General features: G+C 38.4%; 1 protein-coding gene across 1 annotated transcript in view; it reads right to left on the bottom strand.

Annotated features, from left to right (window-relative positions):
- COL14A1 (collagen type XIV alpha 1 chain) overlaps positions 1 to 17818 on the bottom strand; it is a 109958-nt gene extending 92140 nt beyond the window's left edge. Inside the window, 4 exon segments of the mRNA XM_026039489.1 lie at positions 7785 to 7871; positions 11115 to 11258; positions 12010 to 12126; positions 17711 to 17818. Coding sequence (XP_025895274.1) covers positions 7785 to 7871; positions 11115 to 11258; positions 12010 to 12126; positions 17711 to 17798 — 436 coding nt within the window. The 5' untranslated portion in view covers positions 17799 to 17818.
- Between the last annotated feature and the right edge of the window lie 2547 nt (positions 17819 to 20365).

Here is a 20365-nt window from a genome sequence, read left to right as displayed (position 1 = left end):
AAACCAATTAGCCTGGTAAGGAAGTGCTGTTTCAGCTACTAAATAGCACCTTTTCAACCAAAGGACATGCTTCATATTTAACTCAACACAGGTCTCCAAGGAAAGGAGTACTTACAGTGATATAGCCCAGAATCTGGAAGTCCTGTATCAACAAACCAAGAAAGAACATGTAGACAAAGCAGGTGGAAATGACCTAGGTAGAAATTGTCAGTCTCCTCACTACCATCTCCTCCTTACTGTTCATCAACAGCATCAGTAATAGATTAARGAGACAAGAGTGTGAAATGAGACTCCCCTCCCAGGATGTGCAGAACAGCCTTCAGAGAACTTGGATAAYAGCAGGTCAACAGCAAAAGATTCAATATCTTCTCAGGCATTCAGCTCAAAGCCATCTCAAGGACTGCTGCCCTTGAAAACAGATATCAAGACGTTTCCCTCAATGTCCTTCTGCATTGCCCAGAGTACAGGAAAATGCAGCTTGTTCCTCGGTGATTGAGACAACTGAGTTGCAAATCCGTGAAAGGTGAATTTGCTGATGAATGCATCAACCCCATATAAATGTAGCTTTCTTGCAAGAGGGTCTTGGACTTGCACTTCATCCTTCATTAATACAGTAGAGGGTGCTTATACAATCTATCATGATCTCACCAGCATTTTTTTGCTGTTCAAGCTTGCCCTATGGGTATTAAAAACTGCCTAGACTTTTAACATGCTGCCATGTAGCTTCAGTTTCATCACCAGGTAGTGTTTTATGTCAAAGAAAATCACTTGTGAGATGCAAAGATATTTACCTTGCTAATAGTCATAAGCAAGCATGCAGTCTTCAAATAGCAGCATTATGAGAATTYATGCTGGCACACGATTAAGAAATGTTCAAGAGTGTCTCAGCGCAGCAGCAATGAAAGTATTTGAATAACGAAATATTTCAACACAGACCATGAATCTGTGTAAGGTAGTAGTCTCTTGCTGCCTGCAGAATCCAGCCATGCCAATGCACTCTATGAACTGGATTTATGCTCAAGAACAAAGACCTGAAGAGATTAAATGCTGTCTGAAGAGAAGGAAAGCTCATTCAGCCAAGCTTTCATTAATCCAACATTCAGGTATAGGAATAACAGTCTCCTGCTTTTCTATGAACATCTTGCACAAAAAATAGTCAATGCCTGGGGGAAGTTACCAAAATATGAAGAAGCCAGAATTTCAATCGGCAATGCTTCAGACTTGCCATGAATTATACATATTTCCTGGACAAAGATATGAACATAAGCATCTTATAACTCTAGGGTTATGAATCTATATAATCCTAATATAAGGAGCTGGATCATTTCATGAAAAATTGAAACTTACTAGGTCCAAGACAGGCCAAATGTCTTTTTTATTACCCTGTACCAACCATAAAACTCTCTCTTTCTGAACTACTGGAGAATCTGCTCCTTAGATATCTGTGCCAACATCAAATCTAGTTTTCAACAAAGCAGATTTCCTAAAGATGGACAAAGAGGRAGCCTGTGGTTAATAGAAAGGCAATCTGTTTAACTTCCAGCTTTTACCTGGCTTGGAACGCTGTATGAGAGGTGATAAATAGCCATACCCATTTATATGATGCTAACATATGAACAGATAGAGGAAAAGCAGCAGAGCACGGAGTAGAAGCCAGGACATAAGTGGAGACTGGCTATAGTCTCAGTTACTAAATTATAGTAAATTTTCTTTTTTGTTGTTCTTTGTTTTCTGATAAAGCAAGAATAGAGAAATACAGAAACTGAGAAAGGTATTCAGCAATCTCAATGTTAATGCAAAATCTCAAACCAGGCTAAGCTAAATAAAGTTGTTGATGATTTTACAGACATCCAAAATAGGGCAATTACAAAATATTTATAGAACATACTTTGTATGTTAAGATCAAATCCAAAAATTAATTTCACTCTCTCTTAGTTCAGTTTGTCTTCATATCTCTTCCCTGAATTCACTTAAATCCGTAATTCCTTTTCTTAAGATCAGACTGCATTATTCAAAGAGACTGCTTTCCTAATTCAAGTATTTATAGCCACTTCTGCGTCTTCGGTTTCATTTACACTCAAACTTTATTTCTCCCAAGAGCATATTTATCTCTCATTCAGAGATCTGTGACACTTTTACAACTAAACTAATGCCTATTTATCCATTTCAGAAATGTAAATCTTGCAAAGTCATCTCTCAAACTTACTGGCCTATTGCATCTCCTAGACACTACCTTCTCCCATCCCTTCCATTCTCAAGTGGCCAACACTAACCTGCACTTTTAGAAACATAATTCCTTCAAACATCTAAGAGTTCAATTAACCTGACAGATTTACAGTAGTATTTCAACAGATTTGGGATAAAACAATTTAATATTCTTCTTACTCGGCGTCTGTTTTCAAAGGATCTTGTAGCCACAGTGAYAATACTGTTACAGAACCTACGGTGGCATGCACAGCTTCAACCATATACTCAATGTAGCTCRGAGTCTATCAGGGCAGTAAGGCAGAACCGTTCAGATTTTGTACTCAAAGGGACCAAAGAGGTCTGGTTATCATCCTGATCCCGTACAGATGACATGGGAGTACAGACTCCTGGTCCAGCTCTTGGGAGCTTACAGTCATGGTCTATAAACTTGAGCTTGTCGGTTTTTCTGCAATGCAACAGCCAAAACAATGGCAAAGGAAAGATTTTTAAGAACTCTGCCTATCTCAGTATTGTCATTTCTTATAAGTTCTTCTGCCCATGAGAGGCAGGAAGCAGATGTCTGCCAAAAAGTCCTGGCCCAGGTCCGTAAGAGCATTCTGATTGAAACAGGAAATCCAATTTGCAAATGGTAGTTAAGGGAAGTTGAGAGAAGATCTAGCTCCAGTTATGTTCATAGGGTGACCTCTAGAATGAGTATGGATCATCCAAGTACAATGAAGCTGAACTAAAGGAGAATTCATCCAAGAGTTTCCCTGCAAATGAGTTCTCCTGGAAATCATACACTGGCAAACAAACTCGGGAAGTGTGTGCTAGGCTCACGAAGATTAGCTCAGGAAATGTGGGTTAGCTCAGGAAGTGTGGGTTAGATGAGTGGATAGTGAGGCCGATGGCAGAGCTCAGAGGGTGGTGATAAAAGGGAACAAGTCTAGCTGGAGGCCTGTGGCCGGTGGTGTCCCCCAGGGGTCAGTACTGGGCCTGGTGCTGTTCAAMTTGTTCATCAGTGACTTGAACGAGGGCACTGAGTGCACCCTGAGCAAGTTTGTGGACGACACCAAGCTGGGTGGAGTGGCCGACACTCCGGAGGGCTGTGCTGCCATCCAGAGGGATATGGACAGGCTGGTGAGTTGGGCAGAGAGGAACCTCATGAGGTTCAATAAGGACAAGTGCAGGGTCCTGCACCTGGGGAGGAATAACCCCAGGCACCAGTACGGATTAGGGCTCGATCTGCTGGAGAGCGGCTCCRCGGAGAGGGACCTGGGAGTCCTGGTTGACACCAAGTTAACCATGAGTGAGCAGTGTGCCCTCGTGGCCAAGAAGGCCAATGGGATCCTGGCCTGCATCAGGAGGAGTGTTGCCAGCAGGTCAAGGGAGGTGATTCTGGGTGCACACTAGCACATACCATGGCATATGATGAAGATCACCGACCTCCCTAACAAGTCATGCTTACTATTACTTGCACTTTATGACAAGAAAGTAACAGTTACATTACATCATATGTATATCAATTTAGATCATCCTGTGGGAGCTTGTTCTAACAGCCTGCAATCTGCAGAAGATTTTTATCCTGCAGAAGCTTCATTCTGTAGCACAATCTGACCTATACATGCCCTATTTTGTTCCAAATCATCCAGGCTTCAGACATGTGCATAGGAATTTTCTAAACGGAAAACAGAATTTTTTAAACAAACAGATTTAAGAACTTGTATGTTTTATGGGATTGAGACAAGTAGCTAAAATTATTTAAGATACATAGAAAAACTCTGATGAGAACTTGTCASAGGTTATAGCTAAAATACTGCGATTTTTCCCATCCACAGAGGGATCTGATCAGAGAATCACTTGTAGAAGCTCTTTGAAAAACTGTAGAACATGTGAGAAGGCACAGAATGCATTAACCCTTTTCACTGTACAGAAAGGAGCTTTGTACATGAGGGAGCTGGAGAAGTGCCAGGGTACAAGTGCTTGAATATCAGAGCAGGCTGAAAGAAGCCGAGTCTGTGAACTTTATCTGAATAGAGAAGAAGAGAAAAGGCTCCTGACATTATTAATATGAGTGTGTGAAAGTGATAAATCATTAAGCTCAAATCTGGTAGGTTCTGAAAACTACTGAATGAAGATTCAAGACTAGAAAGTGTCTATTTAGGAGAACTAGACAAAATTTCTAGAAATCAAATATAAAGTGAACATCTGACACTTAAGTGCTGAACTTTAAAGATGAATCAATTTGGCACAATGACATTACTTGATGCATATCAAAAACCTCGAGGTTTGTTGAGATAAGAGCATAGTATTTGGTGCAGAGTTTTAAAACTACTTGAATTGGCGGAACACAATGGATGGAAATTTTAATCTAGGTTACTGAAGTTGCTGGAAGRTACACTAGCAAGTTACTCAAGCCATTGACACAGCTACATGAGGACAAAAGCAATTCCAAATATCAGGTAATTTGAGAGACAGAATAAAAGGGTGGATTTGGGGTTTTAGGAGGAGACACTCGCACTTTCCCAGAGCTACCTGAAGCCTCAAATAGTCAGTAATAAAATAGAGGATAGCACTGCAGAAACAACCCTAMAAAGCAGAGAGAAAAAGAAGCAGCAGCTTTGAAGACATTCGGAATCATCAACGTAGGTAACTGTCTTGTACTTCTTACTAAGAGAGTTTCTGTGAGCAGAAGGGTTATGGCAAAATCTTTGTCCCAGTGAAATGGTTGGGTGTTTTCCTGTTTCTTATTATGTGATCATTAAGAAGTATATTAACTAAGTATTCATGAATACCAAATTCCAAAGATTATAAGGTTTCTGTGTATTTCAGCAACATCAACAGGATACACACAGACAGATCACAATAATTAGCATAATACTCATTATTAAATTATAATTATTTTAAAAATTGTAGTATTTAGAGTCCACACTCTTTTTCATACACTTTGACAAGTGCATTATTATACTGCAATAGTTTTGTCCCCAGACACTGAATTGGGATTATCTCAGCTACTAAATACAAAACCTGCTTTAATATTCTTTGAATATTAAAGAATATTAATCAATGACCAGGATGACCAATGAGCTCTGCCTTTATAAGGCTTGCAAAACGTCTATCATCTCTTCTTACATAATCATCCTTAGGAAATGGGACAGATGTCCAAAGCAACCATCTCTTTTCCTCAAAAACTGGCTCCAACATTTGCAGCAATGGTGAAATTGGCTTTGCTATTCTTTTAGTCAAGACCAAAGGCAGAAACCATAACCATCTCCTGACAAGGAGGTTGTTTTAAATTTGTTTTGCATACCAAGATTGCCCTCATTTTCAAATAATACACTATACTGTAAACACTTCTGTTCTTTTAACACCTAAAGTCTCACTTAGAGAGACTCATAGATCAAGGTTATAATACAATCACAGAATAAAAGAGTTGCTGTTAAACCCACCAAATTTAGTCATATACTAACTTGCTATGAAACCAATTAATTGCTGGCCTGAATTCATTTGGTCCTACTCAAATAATTTCCTGTCAAACATCTGCAGAGGATCGTTATTCTTCATGGTTTTGTTATAMATTTTGCTTTATTTTTTTAATCCATTTCTTTAAAAACTTCCTGAATTTCTTTTGATCCAATTTCAGTTTGAGGGGGAGAGATCTTCAGATATTATCTTAGGAAAGTTTTGAGACATTTACTCTTTGTATCAATTCTTAATTCATTTCCATCCCAGCTATGCATTTTTTGCTGATGCTGTTGTTTCTTCATAACGTTTGTGCTTGGACTCCCATCCTACTTACAGTGAAGTCATTCAGCTGGAATCTCTATCACTTTCAATAGACATTTTATTGTGCAAAGAAAGAGGATATGAAATAGCTAGACAGTAGGAAAATGTTTATTATATTAAATGTAGTTATATTGAGATAAGAWCAAAAAAAAAGGTAGTTTCATAAAAAATAGCAAAGCTTTTGTTTGTTTTTAGTCACTTTTGCTGGTTGAGAAATTCAGAAGTTTTGCTTTTCTTTAAGATACCTACTTTTTTTAGTACAAGATGTTATGAAAAAATGTAAGACAAGGTCTTTACAAAATTACTACATGAAAATGTACTTTCTTCAAAGTACATAAGAATTCCGATATCTTTCTACCACTAATTAGATTCAGACAACTGAAAAGTTGAAGAGGGGGTGAGTTATAGACTTGCCAAGTAAACAAGAATCCTAAAAAGGAAGAGACTGCAGGTCCAGTTTCTCCTTGCCAACTGCATTTTTGCCCCTATTCAGTGAAGAAAGCACAAATCCTCTCCCACAATCTGGCAGACATTTTCCTCTGTCTGCGTTTAATCARCATTTTCCTATTGCAGACCCAGTGTTCCCTCCTTGAACTTTTATCACTTGTCCATCATTTAAAAAAATCACATTCCACTTTTTCATCTCTCTCATTTSTTCCATCTTGGTATTCTTCTAAAAACAGGACAAAAGAAACATCACTTATCCATTACCCCATCTGATCTTAGTAAGTGTAACTTACCTTCTCAAGTGCAGTACAAACTATCTAACATTTTCCCCCATGTACACAATGTGAGGAATTTAAGGGTGCTTTGACTTGAACTATGCTGCATGGAAACAAACTTACATATTGTTAGTAAATACAGCAAGGCACAAATACTTATGGTAAGACAAAAAAAAATGAATACTAAAGGCAGAAGCATTTGCATGAGCTTCATCAAGCTTTCGATGAGGTCTTTATACTTCTCTGTATTGCATTACTGTGATAGATCTAAAAKAGACTGGCAAAACATAAGCCTTGAAATTATCCTGTTTATTCACAGGGAGACTATGTGAGGTTATAACAGGCTATTCCTGTCGMTGCTTGTTCTGTAAATCATAAAAAGCTACTGACGAGAAGAGTAACTGTGTCAGGGTTACTTTGTGAAAGAGATTGCACTTGAATTTTCGAATAACAGGAAACAGAGAAAACATATATTTTCCAATCCAAAAAATGGATTTTACTGCTTATATTAGATCTGCTTCTCATGACAAGCAATGTGACATTTCACTRGAAGACTGGCTCATTGCAAATGGGTAATATGGAGTCCTTTTTTCCCTCTAACATATAAGGCCTTCATTAGCACTATGGTATCAAGTTATTATGTGCATTATTACACTATAATACTAATTTGATTTTAGTTGTCACTTAATACTGCATATCTGACGTAGTCAATGTGATATTACATTATTATTACATAAAGATACACTAGATTCTTTCATTATTGAAAGTGCATCAGGTGGAAATACTTGGGAAAATGATTTTTTCCACAGGTTCAAAGACTACTTTTATGTTCTCCATTGTGGTATTTAATGCCTACTCTCTAAAGTGATAAAGCAGTACAAAGAACTAAAGAAAATTCCCCCTTTGTAGCAAATCTCCAATATTCCTGAAAGTTTTGATTTGCTTTTTTGTTTGACAGCTAAAAAATGTAATAACCTTGGCACCACATTTGAAGTACAGATTTAAATAAAACCTACAAAGTGACCTGTGTAATTAAAGAAGGTGATTATTATCAAAGTGTCACACAAATCATATGCATTATGATCTGACCTTCTGGAGCTGGTTTGCTCGCACTTGTTTTTTCTGGATCCTTCCCCTTGGATTTATTTGTTTCTTTTCTTCTTTCTATATCTTTAACTAGAAAAGTAAGAGGAAAAAATAAATCAAACCAGAAAGAGCACAGTCAAGTGTATATTATTTTCCACTTCCAGATAGAGAAGACATTTCCTGCAATATCTGGCAATACACTTGGGTAACAAGTGACTGTTACTGTGTCTTCCCTCCCTCCATTAGGGTTTATTCTTTTTATGAATGTGCCCATTACTTAGCATGACTAGAGCTCTCAGAAGTGACTCTTCTCACACAGGAGAAGCCAAAAGCAGTGACATCAGTATCTAAGTCCACACTGACAAGAACCAGCCCAGAAAGCTGAAAAAATTAGCTGGGGAAAGTGCAGCATTCCAGGCTCCCACTCCAAGTCATCCAGCACAAATGCACATAAACCAGCTGTTATATTATCCCCTTTAAAGATTTAGCTTAGATCCAATGCCCAAATCTGTGTTCAGGGCACCAAATGCTCCCATGTGAACAGAGCTGCTCCTGAGCTCATAATTCAACAGTTTCCTGTCCCAGTAGTGGGTGGAATAAGCTCCCTTATTTTGGTCCAGAGCTGATGTAACAGCCAAACAGAATCCAGCCTGATTAGCAATTCCTAATATTACATTAGTCGCCAATATCAGCCTACTCCATCATAATCTGAAAGATCCTGGCAAAATCATTGCTGAAGTCRCTTATTAAAAAAAGAAAAAAAAAACTTTCAGAGTTTCCTTAGAAAGTTAATTGGTGTCAACACCACAGCTGTCTACAATGCCAGGAACAGTTTGAAAACTAAACAGAGTAGATCTCTCACAGAAAATAAAATTCTACTCCAATTAAAGTCTTTAGTTTATGTAGAATTGGATCATGACCAACATGCATCAAAGCAGTTATGGAGTCTTAGCCAAGATCAGACTCACTGTGCTGAGTCCTTTGCAAACACTGGGAAAGGCTGAAGAAAGACAGTTGGTCCCTTGCAATATAAGATATAAAGTAGACAACATAGGTACTGTGGTTTACAAAAGTGCAGCCAAAGTCAAATGGATTTGATTGCTTCACCCAGCTGAGTATGGAATATCTGAAGCAGAGCCCATAATGAAGCCAAATTCTTCTAAGTCCCAGTGCAAAATATAGCCACAAACCCACTGTCAAACATGGTGGTGAATCCTTCAGGAAGATAAGACTGCAGAATTTCTGGCCATCCAAGCACAGATGTAGGAATAGTAGGTAAGTGTGATTGAAATTCTGTCTATTCTCTCCAAACTAATATATCATGTATACGTGTACATCACTTAACCCCTTAAAAAATGATTGTGAAAAGGATTCAAAAGTAAATTCAGGCCCACAACATGCTGAAGAGTCAACTTCTATCAATGTTGATCTTGTTTACTGGCTGGGATATAAAAAGACCTTGAAAATACCAGGTCTTATTCAATATTCTGGGTTTCATCTTCACCTTTGCAAGTCTCTAAGTAAAGCAAAAAATGTTGAACTGCCCAAATAATTGGGGAAGAAAGGATGTCATTGCTTAGCCAACTAGGAGCATTCCTTTGAGGGAAGATTGAGAGAAAGTACCACTAMGGAGCACCTTCTGTGATGTTGAAGTCAGCTGAACACTAGGATGACTCTCCAGAGGAGAAACGGTACAAAAGTCTGTGAAAATGCTCCTGGAAGACAAGTTGGTTACACCTCTACAGAGACTTTTGGATTTGGGAAAGCTATTTATAACCACCAAAATTCTAGCCACATGGGAAGAAGAGACAAAAGCTACAATTTTTGCACCTGTTTGTACAAATGATTAACTTAGCTACCGCTTGTTTAATGGCTGCATTTTAAAAGGACAAAACTCTTCAGTGATCTGTACTAATTGTGTGCTATTTAATATAACTTACAGTGTTAGAAAAATGAAGTATATCTGACTATTGGACAATAGTCTCTGAACAATAAAATTTTACTGTATATTTGAGAAGAACTTCCYTTGCACATCAATTACAATAAAACAGCATTAAAAATACAACGCACTAGAACCCAGGATATTCTCAAAGCTTTGGCTTTGTTTGACTTTTTATCATCTTAAGAATTAGTGACTACCTTGTCAGAAAAGGGGAAACATAAAAACACAGAATAAGAAGAAAGAAATCTTTGCATACATTCTGTAACTGTTTTTACTCACACAAGGCATTATACTGTCAAATGGAACTCCAGTCTCATTAAGTCTTAAATGTTTTCACTGGCAGCAAAGAAAGAATGTAATTAAATAGAACATAACCCCCGCATTCCTAAATCAAGCTGCCAACTCTGCTTTTCCTACGGAATAGAACTAGTTTGAAAAACAAACATACACATTACAGAACTTGGTGTAGCTGTTCTGTAAAATGCTCTCAAAGTTAAAGTAATCTGCGGTTTTGTGGGTTTCCTATGCAGAGTGGCTCTTGGAGTAGTAAACAGAGCTGCAGTAGGGAAAATCTAGAGGACTTTGGCAAATGCCACATCAAATAGCACATTTCATCATTCACTGACTCTGAGAGAAAGGTGGTTTATCAGTGACAGTGAGTACTGTCCTCTGTAGATAGTTATTAAAATATTCTCAGTCAAAGGAGTACTTTCAACTGTACTCCTGGACTGTCATCTTTCAGTGTTCATTGATCAAACCTACTGATCCTATTTAACAGATCTTGAGCTGTTTAAGATGTAAATGAAAGCARATCACTCTTCTGCCTTTGAAATTGGTGTAAGAACACAATGTTTTATAACCATTAATAGGGATATTAAGGTATATGCAGGTTGGATATGTGTCTTGAAAATAATTTGCAAAAATATTTGATGGCAGAAGACGATCTTTGGTAGTATCATTGAACTAGAAACTGGTTGACAGTTGGCACAGCTCTAAGAACCTTTTCATAAAAAGAGTTGGACAAAGGAAAGGTTCTTTTTTAAAGTATCGTAATATAGTTCTTCCCTTCCTGTTTCTGCTTACTCAAGATTCTCTCCCATGAACAACTGGCTAATTTCATAAATGAATGGGGAAGATAGGGATCCTAAAACAATGAAAATGGCAAGAGCCCAAAGCACCTCAGGCTAAAAATCTCTTGTGTAACAGCGATTGCATTAAGTTAGGCCTCCAGCTCTAGCTGTGTGAGGTAAAATCTGTGCTTCTGATCATCTTCCTTCCAAAAAGGTTTTTTTTTTCAATTGTCCCTCCCTATATCTGTTTGCAAAAATTTCACAAATCACATTAAATAGCTGATAAAGAAATTGTGTATGTCACGTATAAAAGATACTTACTTCTGAACTGGCCTTGGGCTGGCTTACTCTCCCTGTCTTCACTGAACGCAATGATCTGAAGGGCATAGTTTTGATCTGGAATAAGTCCTTGAATAATTGCTTTGGTAGCAGTATTTTGAAGAATTAACTGATTCGTTTTTCCACCTGTAAAGGGAAAGACATAAAAAGAAAAGTATATAATTTCATGTTTGCTTTCCTTATAATAAGCTAATCTAATGACTTATAGTTACCTCAAACTCTACAATGAACCAAGTTTAAGTGATTAGCCATGTCTAGAATAATCCAGACAGATAGGACAGTGAGTATCCCAGAACAGAAGGAAGTCAAGCACCCAGACCAAAGACTTTACTAGGACAGTTTTATGTACCTGGACCTCATAGTATAGGCAAGATGTTYAATAAAGCTGTTCATTGAGGAAGAAAGGTACATTTGGCAATAAGAGGAAGTAGCCTAAKAAAAGGTTAAAACAAACCAACTGGCATGGAAAGGTTGCTTAAAACAAAAAGTCACAGACTAGAGAATAATCATAAAATCATAGAACCACATGGGTTAGAAGGAACCTCAGGAGGCCTCCCACTCAAAGAAGATCCAGTTATATCAGATTGCTCAGCCACAAAACAGTTTTATTTTATTATTTTATTTTATTTTATTTTATTTTATTTTATTTTATTTTATTTTATTTTATTTTATTTTATTTTATTTCCTAAGTTTGTCCTAAAAGCCTTCTGGTCTTTTGTGAGGAATTCTCTATAGGAAAGGGCTGAGGGTCACAATTCTGTAGTCCTGCAGAATTAAATTAGCCTCAGAAAAAGATGTTTGGCCTTAGGTCTAGGTTGTGATGATCATTTTGACTTAAAAGAGTACTGAGGGAGTTCTGTTTTTGTGTGTTTTTTACCTGAGCTTGGAGTGACAAGAAGCTTATATCCGGTGAACTGCCCTTTGGGGGCTTTCCATGAGATCTGTACACTGTCAGGAGCGACTACATTATATCTTAACCTTGTTGGTGGGGACACTGCAAGTTGGGAAAGAAAACAACATTTTAAATACCAATCAAAAGTAATCATCACTTAAAAAAATAAAAAAAAATAATAAACACACATAGGAAGACAACACAAAATTTAATGACAAAGGATGCAAGTTATTCAAAATGTCACATACACCAATTTATTAGTTTGTAAAAATGACATTATCCCCAGGTGCACTACTTCCCTCAGACATACCTTTTATATATATCTCAATAAAAACAAACTAACCACCTAATGGCAGAGGAGAGAAAGACAAACAGTGTTAGATGTTAAGACACTAGTGTAGCAGGCAAAGCTGGTGACACAAATGCTCTTTGTTAATATATGAGAATTAAAATCGCTCTCCTCGCTTAACACTGACAATACGCATCACCTAAATTCCTTTATGCCTCATTACTGGAGAGCTTTTCTCCACATTTGAAGTCACTCAGTCAGGGCCAAATTTTCAAAGCCTTGTGAAGACACAGGTTTTCAAGGGAAGGCATGCACAAGGCAGGAGCACCAGCGGCCGCCCAACTTGCAGAGCTTGTCTCAGGGGCACACACAGCTCGCCGGCTGCAAGTGCTGCCGAGGGCTCAGCAAGGCTTGCAGACCTGCAGAGGCTACTCAAGATTTAGGCAGGGGCACCCCGAGGATGGGAAGCAAATCTGGCCTCTACTTATCCGGTGCCATCACCTAGGAATCAAATAGGAGGAGTAGATGGACAGASTTAAAGCAGGAAATGATAAACATGTGACATTTCCGTAAGGAAGAAGTAGAAAGTAGCTCTCTGCTCAGGCTCAACAATACTCCACACTGCACCTCTGCTCCAGGGAGCAACCCTCCTTCAAACAACGGGCACAGAGCTGCCAGTTGTGCACTCTGCACATCAAGGGGCTGCCAAGAAGAAGGGGATCTTCATATATTTTAATAGGTTGTGGCCCACACAGAATTAACTGATCTAGAGGAAAAGGCAGTTGGAGAAGCTGTCCAGAGGCCAGGCAATAGAAAGGGACAGAAAACAAACCCATCTGCCATCCTTTCCCCTCCTCTTTGCACTATCTCCACAGCTCCCTGAGCTGTTTCCTCCACTCTCTAACACAKTCCACGCTTCAGGTTTCTATAGATAAGCTTAAAAAATAAGGGAAATTTTCTGGAGGGAGGAGGAACTTGTTCACCCCAGGGCCCAATAAAGCTTTTTAATGGCCTAGGAGCGTGCCCATGGTCTCCTGGCCCGCGAGACGTGATCAGCCAAGGGCTCTCATGGTATTTCTGAGGTTTAATGATTACAGCACACAGAGCATCTCAGTCTACAGGTAGAGTGTGCTGTATGAAAATCTCTGGCCTCTCCATTTGACCTGCTGCAGTCAAGGCAGCTCTGGCAATTGCAGCAGCCAAGGATTTGTCCTCAGCTGATTACTTTTCCCTATTTGCTTTTTTTTCCAGTAGGTTRGGAATGAGAGGAGAAAGAAAGAGGCAGTCTGGTCTTTTTTATGAGATTTTAGGTGGCTTTTAATGCCATCTCACATTAGAAAAATTCTGAGTGTTAGAAGCAAAAGTCTGGAGATATAATGAAGGAATTTTATTCTCCTGTATTCATCCTATCCATTTGTAAAACACAGTTTTACCCCAGCAAAAGGCAGTTTCTGCTGTTCTTTATCTTGAGGGACGTAGCACCAGAGCAGAAGAGACCGTGCAAGCACCAAGACCCGTAGAGTAACAACCAGCACAGGAAGAGAGGAGAGAGTCCAGGGAGAGCAGATTCCTCATTCTGAAAGTTGTTCTCAGATTTGCAGCGCTGGGCACGTGTCCAGCCAGTGCATTCCCTCATACGCTGGGCACAGTCTCCAAACTGCCCATCACTTCTCCAAAGTTTAGGAAAAGAGAGGCTGCAAGTCAGAGTGTGTGCAGGTACCATTGCCCACCAGAAGGAGTTCTTCAAAAATTTGGCCCTGTACTGAAAACTGTTTTGCTGAGCAAGTTTCTGCAAGCACATTCAGCATGCTGTAATTGGAATACAATGACAGAGACTATGGCAAGAAGTTTGGAAAGCCAAGCAGATTGTAGTTATGGATTAAAGCCTTTAATTTGTTCTCAAGATTCATTCTGTCCTTGAGCTATACATAAATCATGATGAATCAGTTCTAAATGAACCAAAAGTGACAAGTCATACCTTGGAGTCTGTAATATGCCTTTCCTTTTGTTATTTATTTTGTTTAAGGAAACAGCAAAATAAACTTTTGGACAATGAAAATATGTAAGTGTAAAAAGGCTGCACACTTTATTGGATTTAAATGGTAAATTTGTATGGGGATTAAGAGGCAGAGCATAGAGCTGTCATAATCAAAAAAAAAAGGACAAAAAAAAACACATCGTAGAATTTCAAAGCTACTTTTTACTCTGCCATCTTTCATCCCCTGTTCTGTCCCACTCTTAGTTCATTAACTTATAAAAGCATTTTCTAACAAAGAAGCATAGTTCTGGCCTAACTGCAATTAGCCATCACCAAACCAGGTAAATTTGGAGCCCTTAAAAATAAAAGTCACAGATCTAACAAGCAAAGAAGGACACAACCACCGAAAGTTCTCCTGTTTACAGAGTTACAATATGAAAGACTAGAAAGGTTGTGCCAGAATAGTCTTTACATAACTAATCAATTTTCTCTGGGTACTTTTTATATGTAAAGGTGATAGTGCAAGGGTGCAGACATTTCCACACAGCAATTAACCATGAGGAAGAAAAGAATTATTCACCAGACAGATACTCAACTGGGTCTTAGTTGTGCAAAGACTAATGTTCTGGCATAGAGAAGTACATATAGCTAAGGGAGTTAAAATCTAACACTCGGACAGACAACAAAATATTGATGGGAATTACTACACAGTCACCAACCTGAGGAGGATATCTTTATTTCTTTGGACCTTTATTGTCTGTGGAACAAAATTTCACTTCTTGCAGAAAGGGAAAAAAATTAATCCAGGCTGAGTCAGTTAACTGATAAAAATCAGTAGCTAGAGCTTCCTAAGTGGTTTTACAGGAATGAAAAGTGAATGGCCATCAGCAACATTGAGAAGTCATCCAAAAGAAAACTAAAGACAAGTTCAAGGCTTTAGTTTATGCAACTCGATTGATTAGTGCTCCAAATACATCTTTCTTGTGGACAAGTGTGGAAAGAGTGTTTTGAACTATTCAGTGTTTTAACAGAAAGGAAAAACACTGTAGATGTGCAGCTTTCCCGAAGACATTCAATACTCTAAGATTGGAATCACTAAACCTTGTGGCATCCAATTTATTTGTGTTGTCATAAAAAATGAACTGAACAAGTTAATATGAAATTATTTAGCAGTCACATTAGTAACATATGGAAATTATTGTCACACAAAAGAAAGTTTCCATCTTTAAATACAGAAGGAAATTCTTACAGTACACCAAATTACCTTATGAATAAATGGAAAACCAACTAAAGAAAGTCTTTTTCTTGCCCAGTGCTATTTCTGTAAGCTATAAGAATGTGAATAGTTGAAAGTGGGGGGTTGTTACTGTTTTTTAAGTGACTTGGTGTTGAATGAGGAAGAAATGCCTTTTCAGTTTCAAGCAGTGGTGAGAGAATAATTAGATGTTGACTAAAAACTGAATGGCACTGTGTGGCTTAGAAGGTATCCAGTCAATGCACAAGATAAAATCATGGAGCTCAATATAGCTATCTCCTCAGCTGAAAGAAAAAGTTGTAGCTGTAGGCACGTTGTCTTCACTTTCCCAAATATCTCCTTTCCAAGTCAATTTATACACATTTAACTGTGTATTTTGTTAGGGGAAAGATCTACAAGATGGAACTAATGCTCTTGCTACACCTTGATGAAGCGTGCAATTTCTTAAAACGGACAAACATATTATTAGTGCTGTATTAAACTAACTAATTAGTCAACTGCATGAAGAGTTAATTTATTTCAAGAGGTGTCAACCTTAAGAAATAAAGGATTTGAGAATATCCTATTTAAGAGTAGCACAAGACTTTAATTCTGTGAATATGGCATGGAGACTTCATATCATCTCATCCAATAACATAATAGTCATACTGGGCCAAGGCAAAAGTCCTCTTAGCCTAGTGTCTCCTTGCTGAGGGGATTCAGCAGCCGATGCTCATTGAAAATGAGCAAACTACGGGAGTAACTTTCCTCATTTATCATGTACACCAACTCCTGCTTCTTCTAGTGTGATCACTGAAGTGTGACCTTCATTTTACTGTATTAACTGTCCATAAGTATTTTGGTAGATGTATGATTGATTAAATCAAAGTTTAAATAAAGGGTAGGGCTAAGTATGGTTTTCAGTGTCCAAAGAATTTTACATGTCTTTCTGGATATGGATCTGAATCCCCAATTCTGCTTTGCAAATCCCAACATATGTATTAAGTTAGAAATATGCAGAGAACCATATGTCTTGCTGACTTATTAGATCACAAACATTTACTGACCCATTAGGTCAAAAACATTCAGAGCCTCATTTCTGACCAGAATTGATCTGTTAAGTTGAACTGTTGAGTTGATCTGTTGATTGAACTCAGATTTCTTCTTTCACCCTACATATCCCTTACTGAATATTATGACTAAAACACTTCCCTAAGAAGCTTGTAAAGCACTCACAGGTGTCCCGTCATCTAAGATGCTCTGATTATCATGGTTTGAGTGTCACAGACTTGACAGACCATTACATCCGTTGACCTCTTTTTAGCATTCTCTCCTCCAAGAAACTCTCCTCCAGAAACTGCTCAAGCTGTTTCTGCCCTGCTTCAGTTGCTGGATGCAGAATGCTACAAGTTTCCACTAGTCTCTGAATGTGTTCAGGAATACCACATTATACAGTTCTTCTTTCAACAGTAGAATCCCAGGACCAAATTCTTCTCCCATTTATGCCTATGCAGCTTCATAGCAAAGTGATTATATAGAGATAACCTTGAAAGAAATGTCTTTCTTTAGAAATCATTAACTTGCTGGCATTTTTCCTCCTGTCTTTCCCAAGCAACAGGATAAATTTGATCTAGAAATCAAACTACTGTCAATTTGATCCAAGAAATATTTAAGGTTAGTAATCTCAGCAGTATTGTTTAATATTCTCAAAGGATTTTTTTCAGAAGAAGCTGTAGTAGTAGTCTGTGACATTCAACAGTCCTGTGCAATACTGTATGATGTAAGTGTTACAATAGCTACTGTTCCAACAAAAGAAAAAAAAAGCATATTTCAYACAGGTCAAATATTGTAGCTCGTCTTTAAACTTGGTTCATTACATAGAGGGTAATCACAGTAATATTTGATCAGTGCTTTCATGGAAATAGGAGTAAAAAGTGTTCTGTCTAACTCATTTTGAGGCACCTAAACTTTCAAAGAGAGGCTTTATGTCATTAGAGACAGTAAATTCAGAGCATGTGTGAATGAGTAATTCTACTGAGGTCAGCAGCAAAACTACTTCATTTTGGTAATACTGGATTGGCGTATTAGTGAAAAGGAGAAAACACTTGAATTTGGAATAWGGAAGCCCATTTCTGCACATCAGAGTGACCTAGTGAAAAGTTACATCTTCTTATTTATCACTTACCTTGGCCCTGGGCATGACTGACGGAGTAAGATGTGACAGCTAAAAAAGTCAAGAGCAAACAGCTCTGTACCTCGTATCGACAAAGCATCTTTTTCCTCTCGATACCCATCCTATCAGTAGGTCTGAAAATACACAGAACAGAAATATTTATTAAACCTTCAATCCAAGCCRTTCACTTCAATGAAAAGTGTGGACAAAATCCTAATGCCATTAAGAAATAATTAAGAATTCGCCATGGGCATCTGTGGATCCAGGTGATTTCACTCTGAAAGCAAGTTCATAATTACAGCACATTTTACTTGAAAAGGATAAAATTTGGGGCACYAAACAGTTGTGAAAATGAGATCCATGTAATGAGCAAGTTTCCATTTTMTGCAAAGTATTCAGGACTATTGGAAAAGGACTTTGCAATGTATAATAATACAAAATGGATATCTCTATACATTCCAGTATTGCGGAGGAATTCTGCAGCTCTAGATAACAAAACAGGAGGAAAACTGTTAACATACTTTGCCTTTAGAGAGTGCTACACCAACAGAATAGGAGCTATTTGGAAGGATGCTTAAATAATGTATTTTAGTTTGTGCAATTAAAATAGAACAAAACAACAAACAGCCTGGCAAGCCCACCCTAAAACATCAAATATGTTTTACTAATAACCCTAGTGATACATCCACTGGCCAGTTCAACTGAGCAATTCTGTACACCACCAAAAGAGGCAGAACTTTGCCTCCAGGGGAAATTCAAGTCTTCCTCTCATTGTCCTCTAGAGAATACTCTACTTTTTCTATTTCTGTCTTACTTGGTTTGTTCTCTCTTCTCTGTTGTCCTATAGGATGCTTGCAGTGACACAGCTCAGAGGGCACACAGGATATCACTTAATAATCACAGAATCCTTAAGGTTGGAAGGGACTTCTAGAGATCATCTAGTCCAACCACCCTGCACACGCAGGGTCACCTAGAGCACATGGCACAGGGCTGCATCCAAGCAGGTTTGGAAGATCTGCAGAGAAGGAGACTCCACAACATCTCTGGGCAGCCTGTTCCAGGGCTCTGTCACCCTCACTGTCAAGAAATTTTTCCTTAAGTTTCTGTGGGACTTTTGGTTCTTCAGTCTGTGGCCGGTTCCTCTAGTTCCATCAGTGGCCACCACTGAAAAGAGGCCAGCCCCCTCCTCCTCGCTCTCTGCTCTGAGGGATTTGTACACACTGATCAGATGTCCCCTCAGCCTTCTCCAGGCTGAACAGGCCCAGCTCACTGAGCCTTAAATAAGTACTAATTCTATCTGAATAAATAAGTACTAATTCTATCTGAAGGTGATACCAGGTCCAAAAATACTCTAAAATAATCTAATGGTAACACCTAGTCTTCAGAGCACAGCATTATATGAATATTTGAGGTAATCTTAAAAGTGCTTGTTCAATTACAGGAAGCAAGACGAGGGTTAAAAAAAAAAAATCGATGTCAGATGGAGTAGTAGGTCTGCCCAAGCAGCTAGGTTAAAAATAATACAAATCGTTATCTGAACTTAGTTTAATATTTTATTTAAAGATATATTAAGATATATTTATATTTAAGATATATAGAATCACCTCTCAAGATATATCAGTTCATRTTCATACAGCATGATATTGCAAAATTTAAACAGTTATCAATTATCCAACTTTATTACACTGTCTTGACTCTACTTTTTAGGCTGGGAGGAAGCATTTTTGCTGCCCTCTCCTGTTGGTATTTCTCTGGCAAATTTAATTACCCAATACCCCTAAGCTATCAGGACTGAAATGACCTTCCCTGTCTTCCTTGTCCTCTGWGGAAGCAAATGGTCTAGTCACTATCTAAGAATATAAAGAGCAGATTGAAATATATCATATATTATTAAACAAATAAGATGATGAGACTAAAACCATCTTCTCTGTCCAAGCATTTTCTAGGTTTACTGTTGCAAATCACATTCACCAGTGCCTAATGTGCCGCTTAGAAAAACATTGTGTGCTTGGTCCTTTTGAATTCAGCTCACGCAGGAGGTTTCCTAACATTTGGACAACATACCAAGTTTCACTGGACCTATATATATTTTGGATCTATTTCTTACAGCATAAACCTCTTAAAACAGAGCCAGAGTTAGAGCCAACACGGAGACCATGCACCTCAAGCCTAGGCATCACTCTGCCCAATTCTTAGGGACATGTCCTCCAGGGGGATTCGGAAAAACAATTTTCCCAATACATCAAACACAAAGAGTCAGGCATCCAAGGACTTCATCCAAACTGGCCAGTACAGTCAACAGTCAGTTGCCTAGTGACAGGCAATAAGAAAAATAAAGAAACATTAAGTCTTAAATAGTAGCCTTTGTATCTTGTACACTGAGGAYAGAGGATTCTCCCATTGCTCCRGGAATAAAACCTGGAGTGGGCAAAGGCAGAGCCCATGMAGCTCACTGAGGCCATTGCTGAAGACGTGAGGATTTCTTCCCTTGTTGAATAGCCTAGACATTGAAATATTCACTCGCAGTGCTGSCTTGGTTCCCCACGTGCTACAGCAGATGAAACTCTCCTTCCAAAGAGGGGCTATAAACACCATCTGGGCGGCAACCTTGGCTAAAGCCACAGGCTGCTTCTGCTTTTAGAGGAGATCCAATGTGTGGAGAAGCTT

Source organism: Nothoprocta perdicaria, unplaced genomic scaffold (genome assembly GCF_003342845.1).
Source record: "Nothoprocta perdicaria isolate Ctin4 unplaced genomic scaffold, notPer1 scaffold_230, whole genome shotgun sequence".
Taxonomy (NCBI): domain Eukaryota; kingdom Metazoa; phylum Chordata; class Aves; order Tinamiformes; family Tinamidae; genus Nothoprocta; species Nothoprocta perdicaria.
Note: the sequence above shows the minus strand (reverse complement) of the source record. Positions and strands in the feature narration are given on the sequence as shown.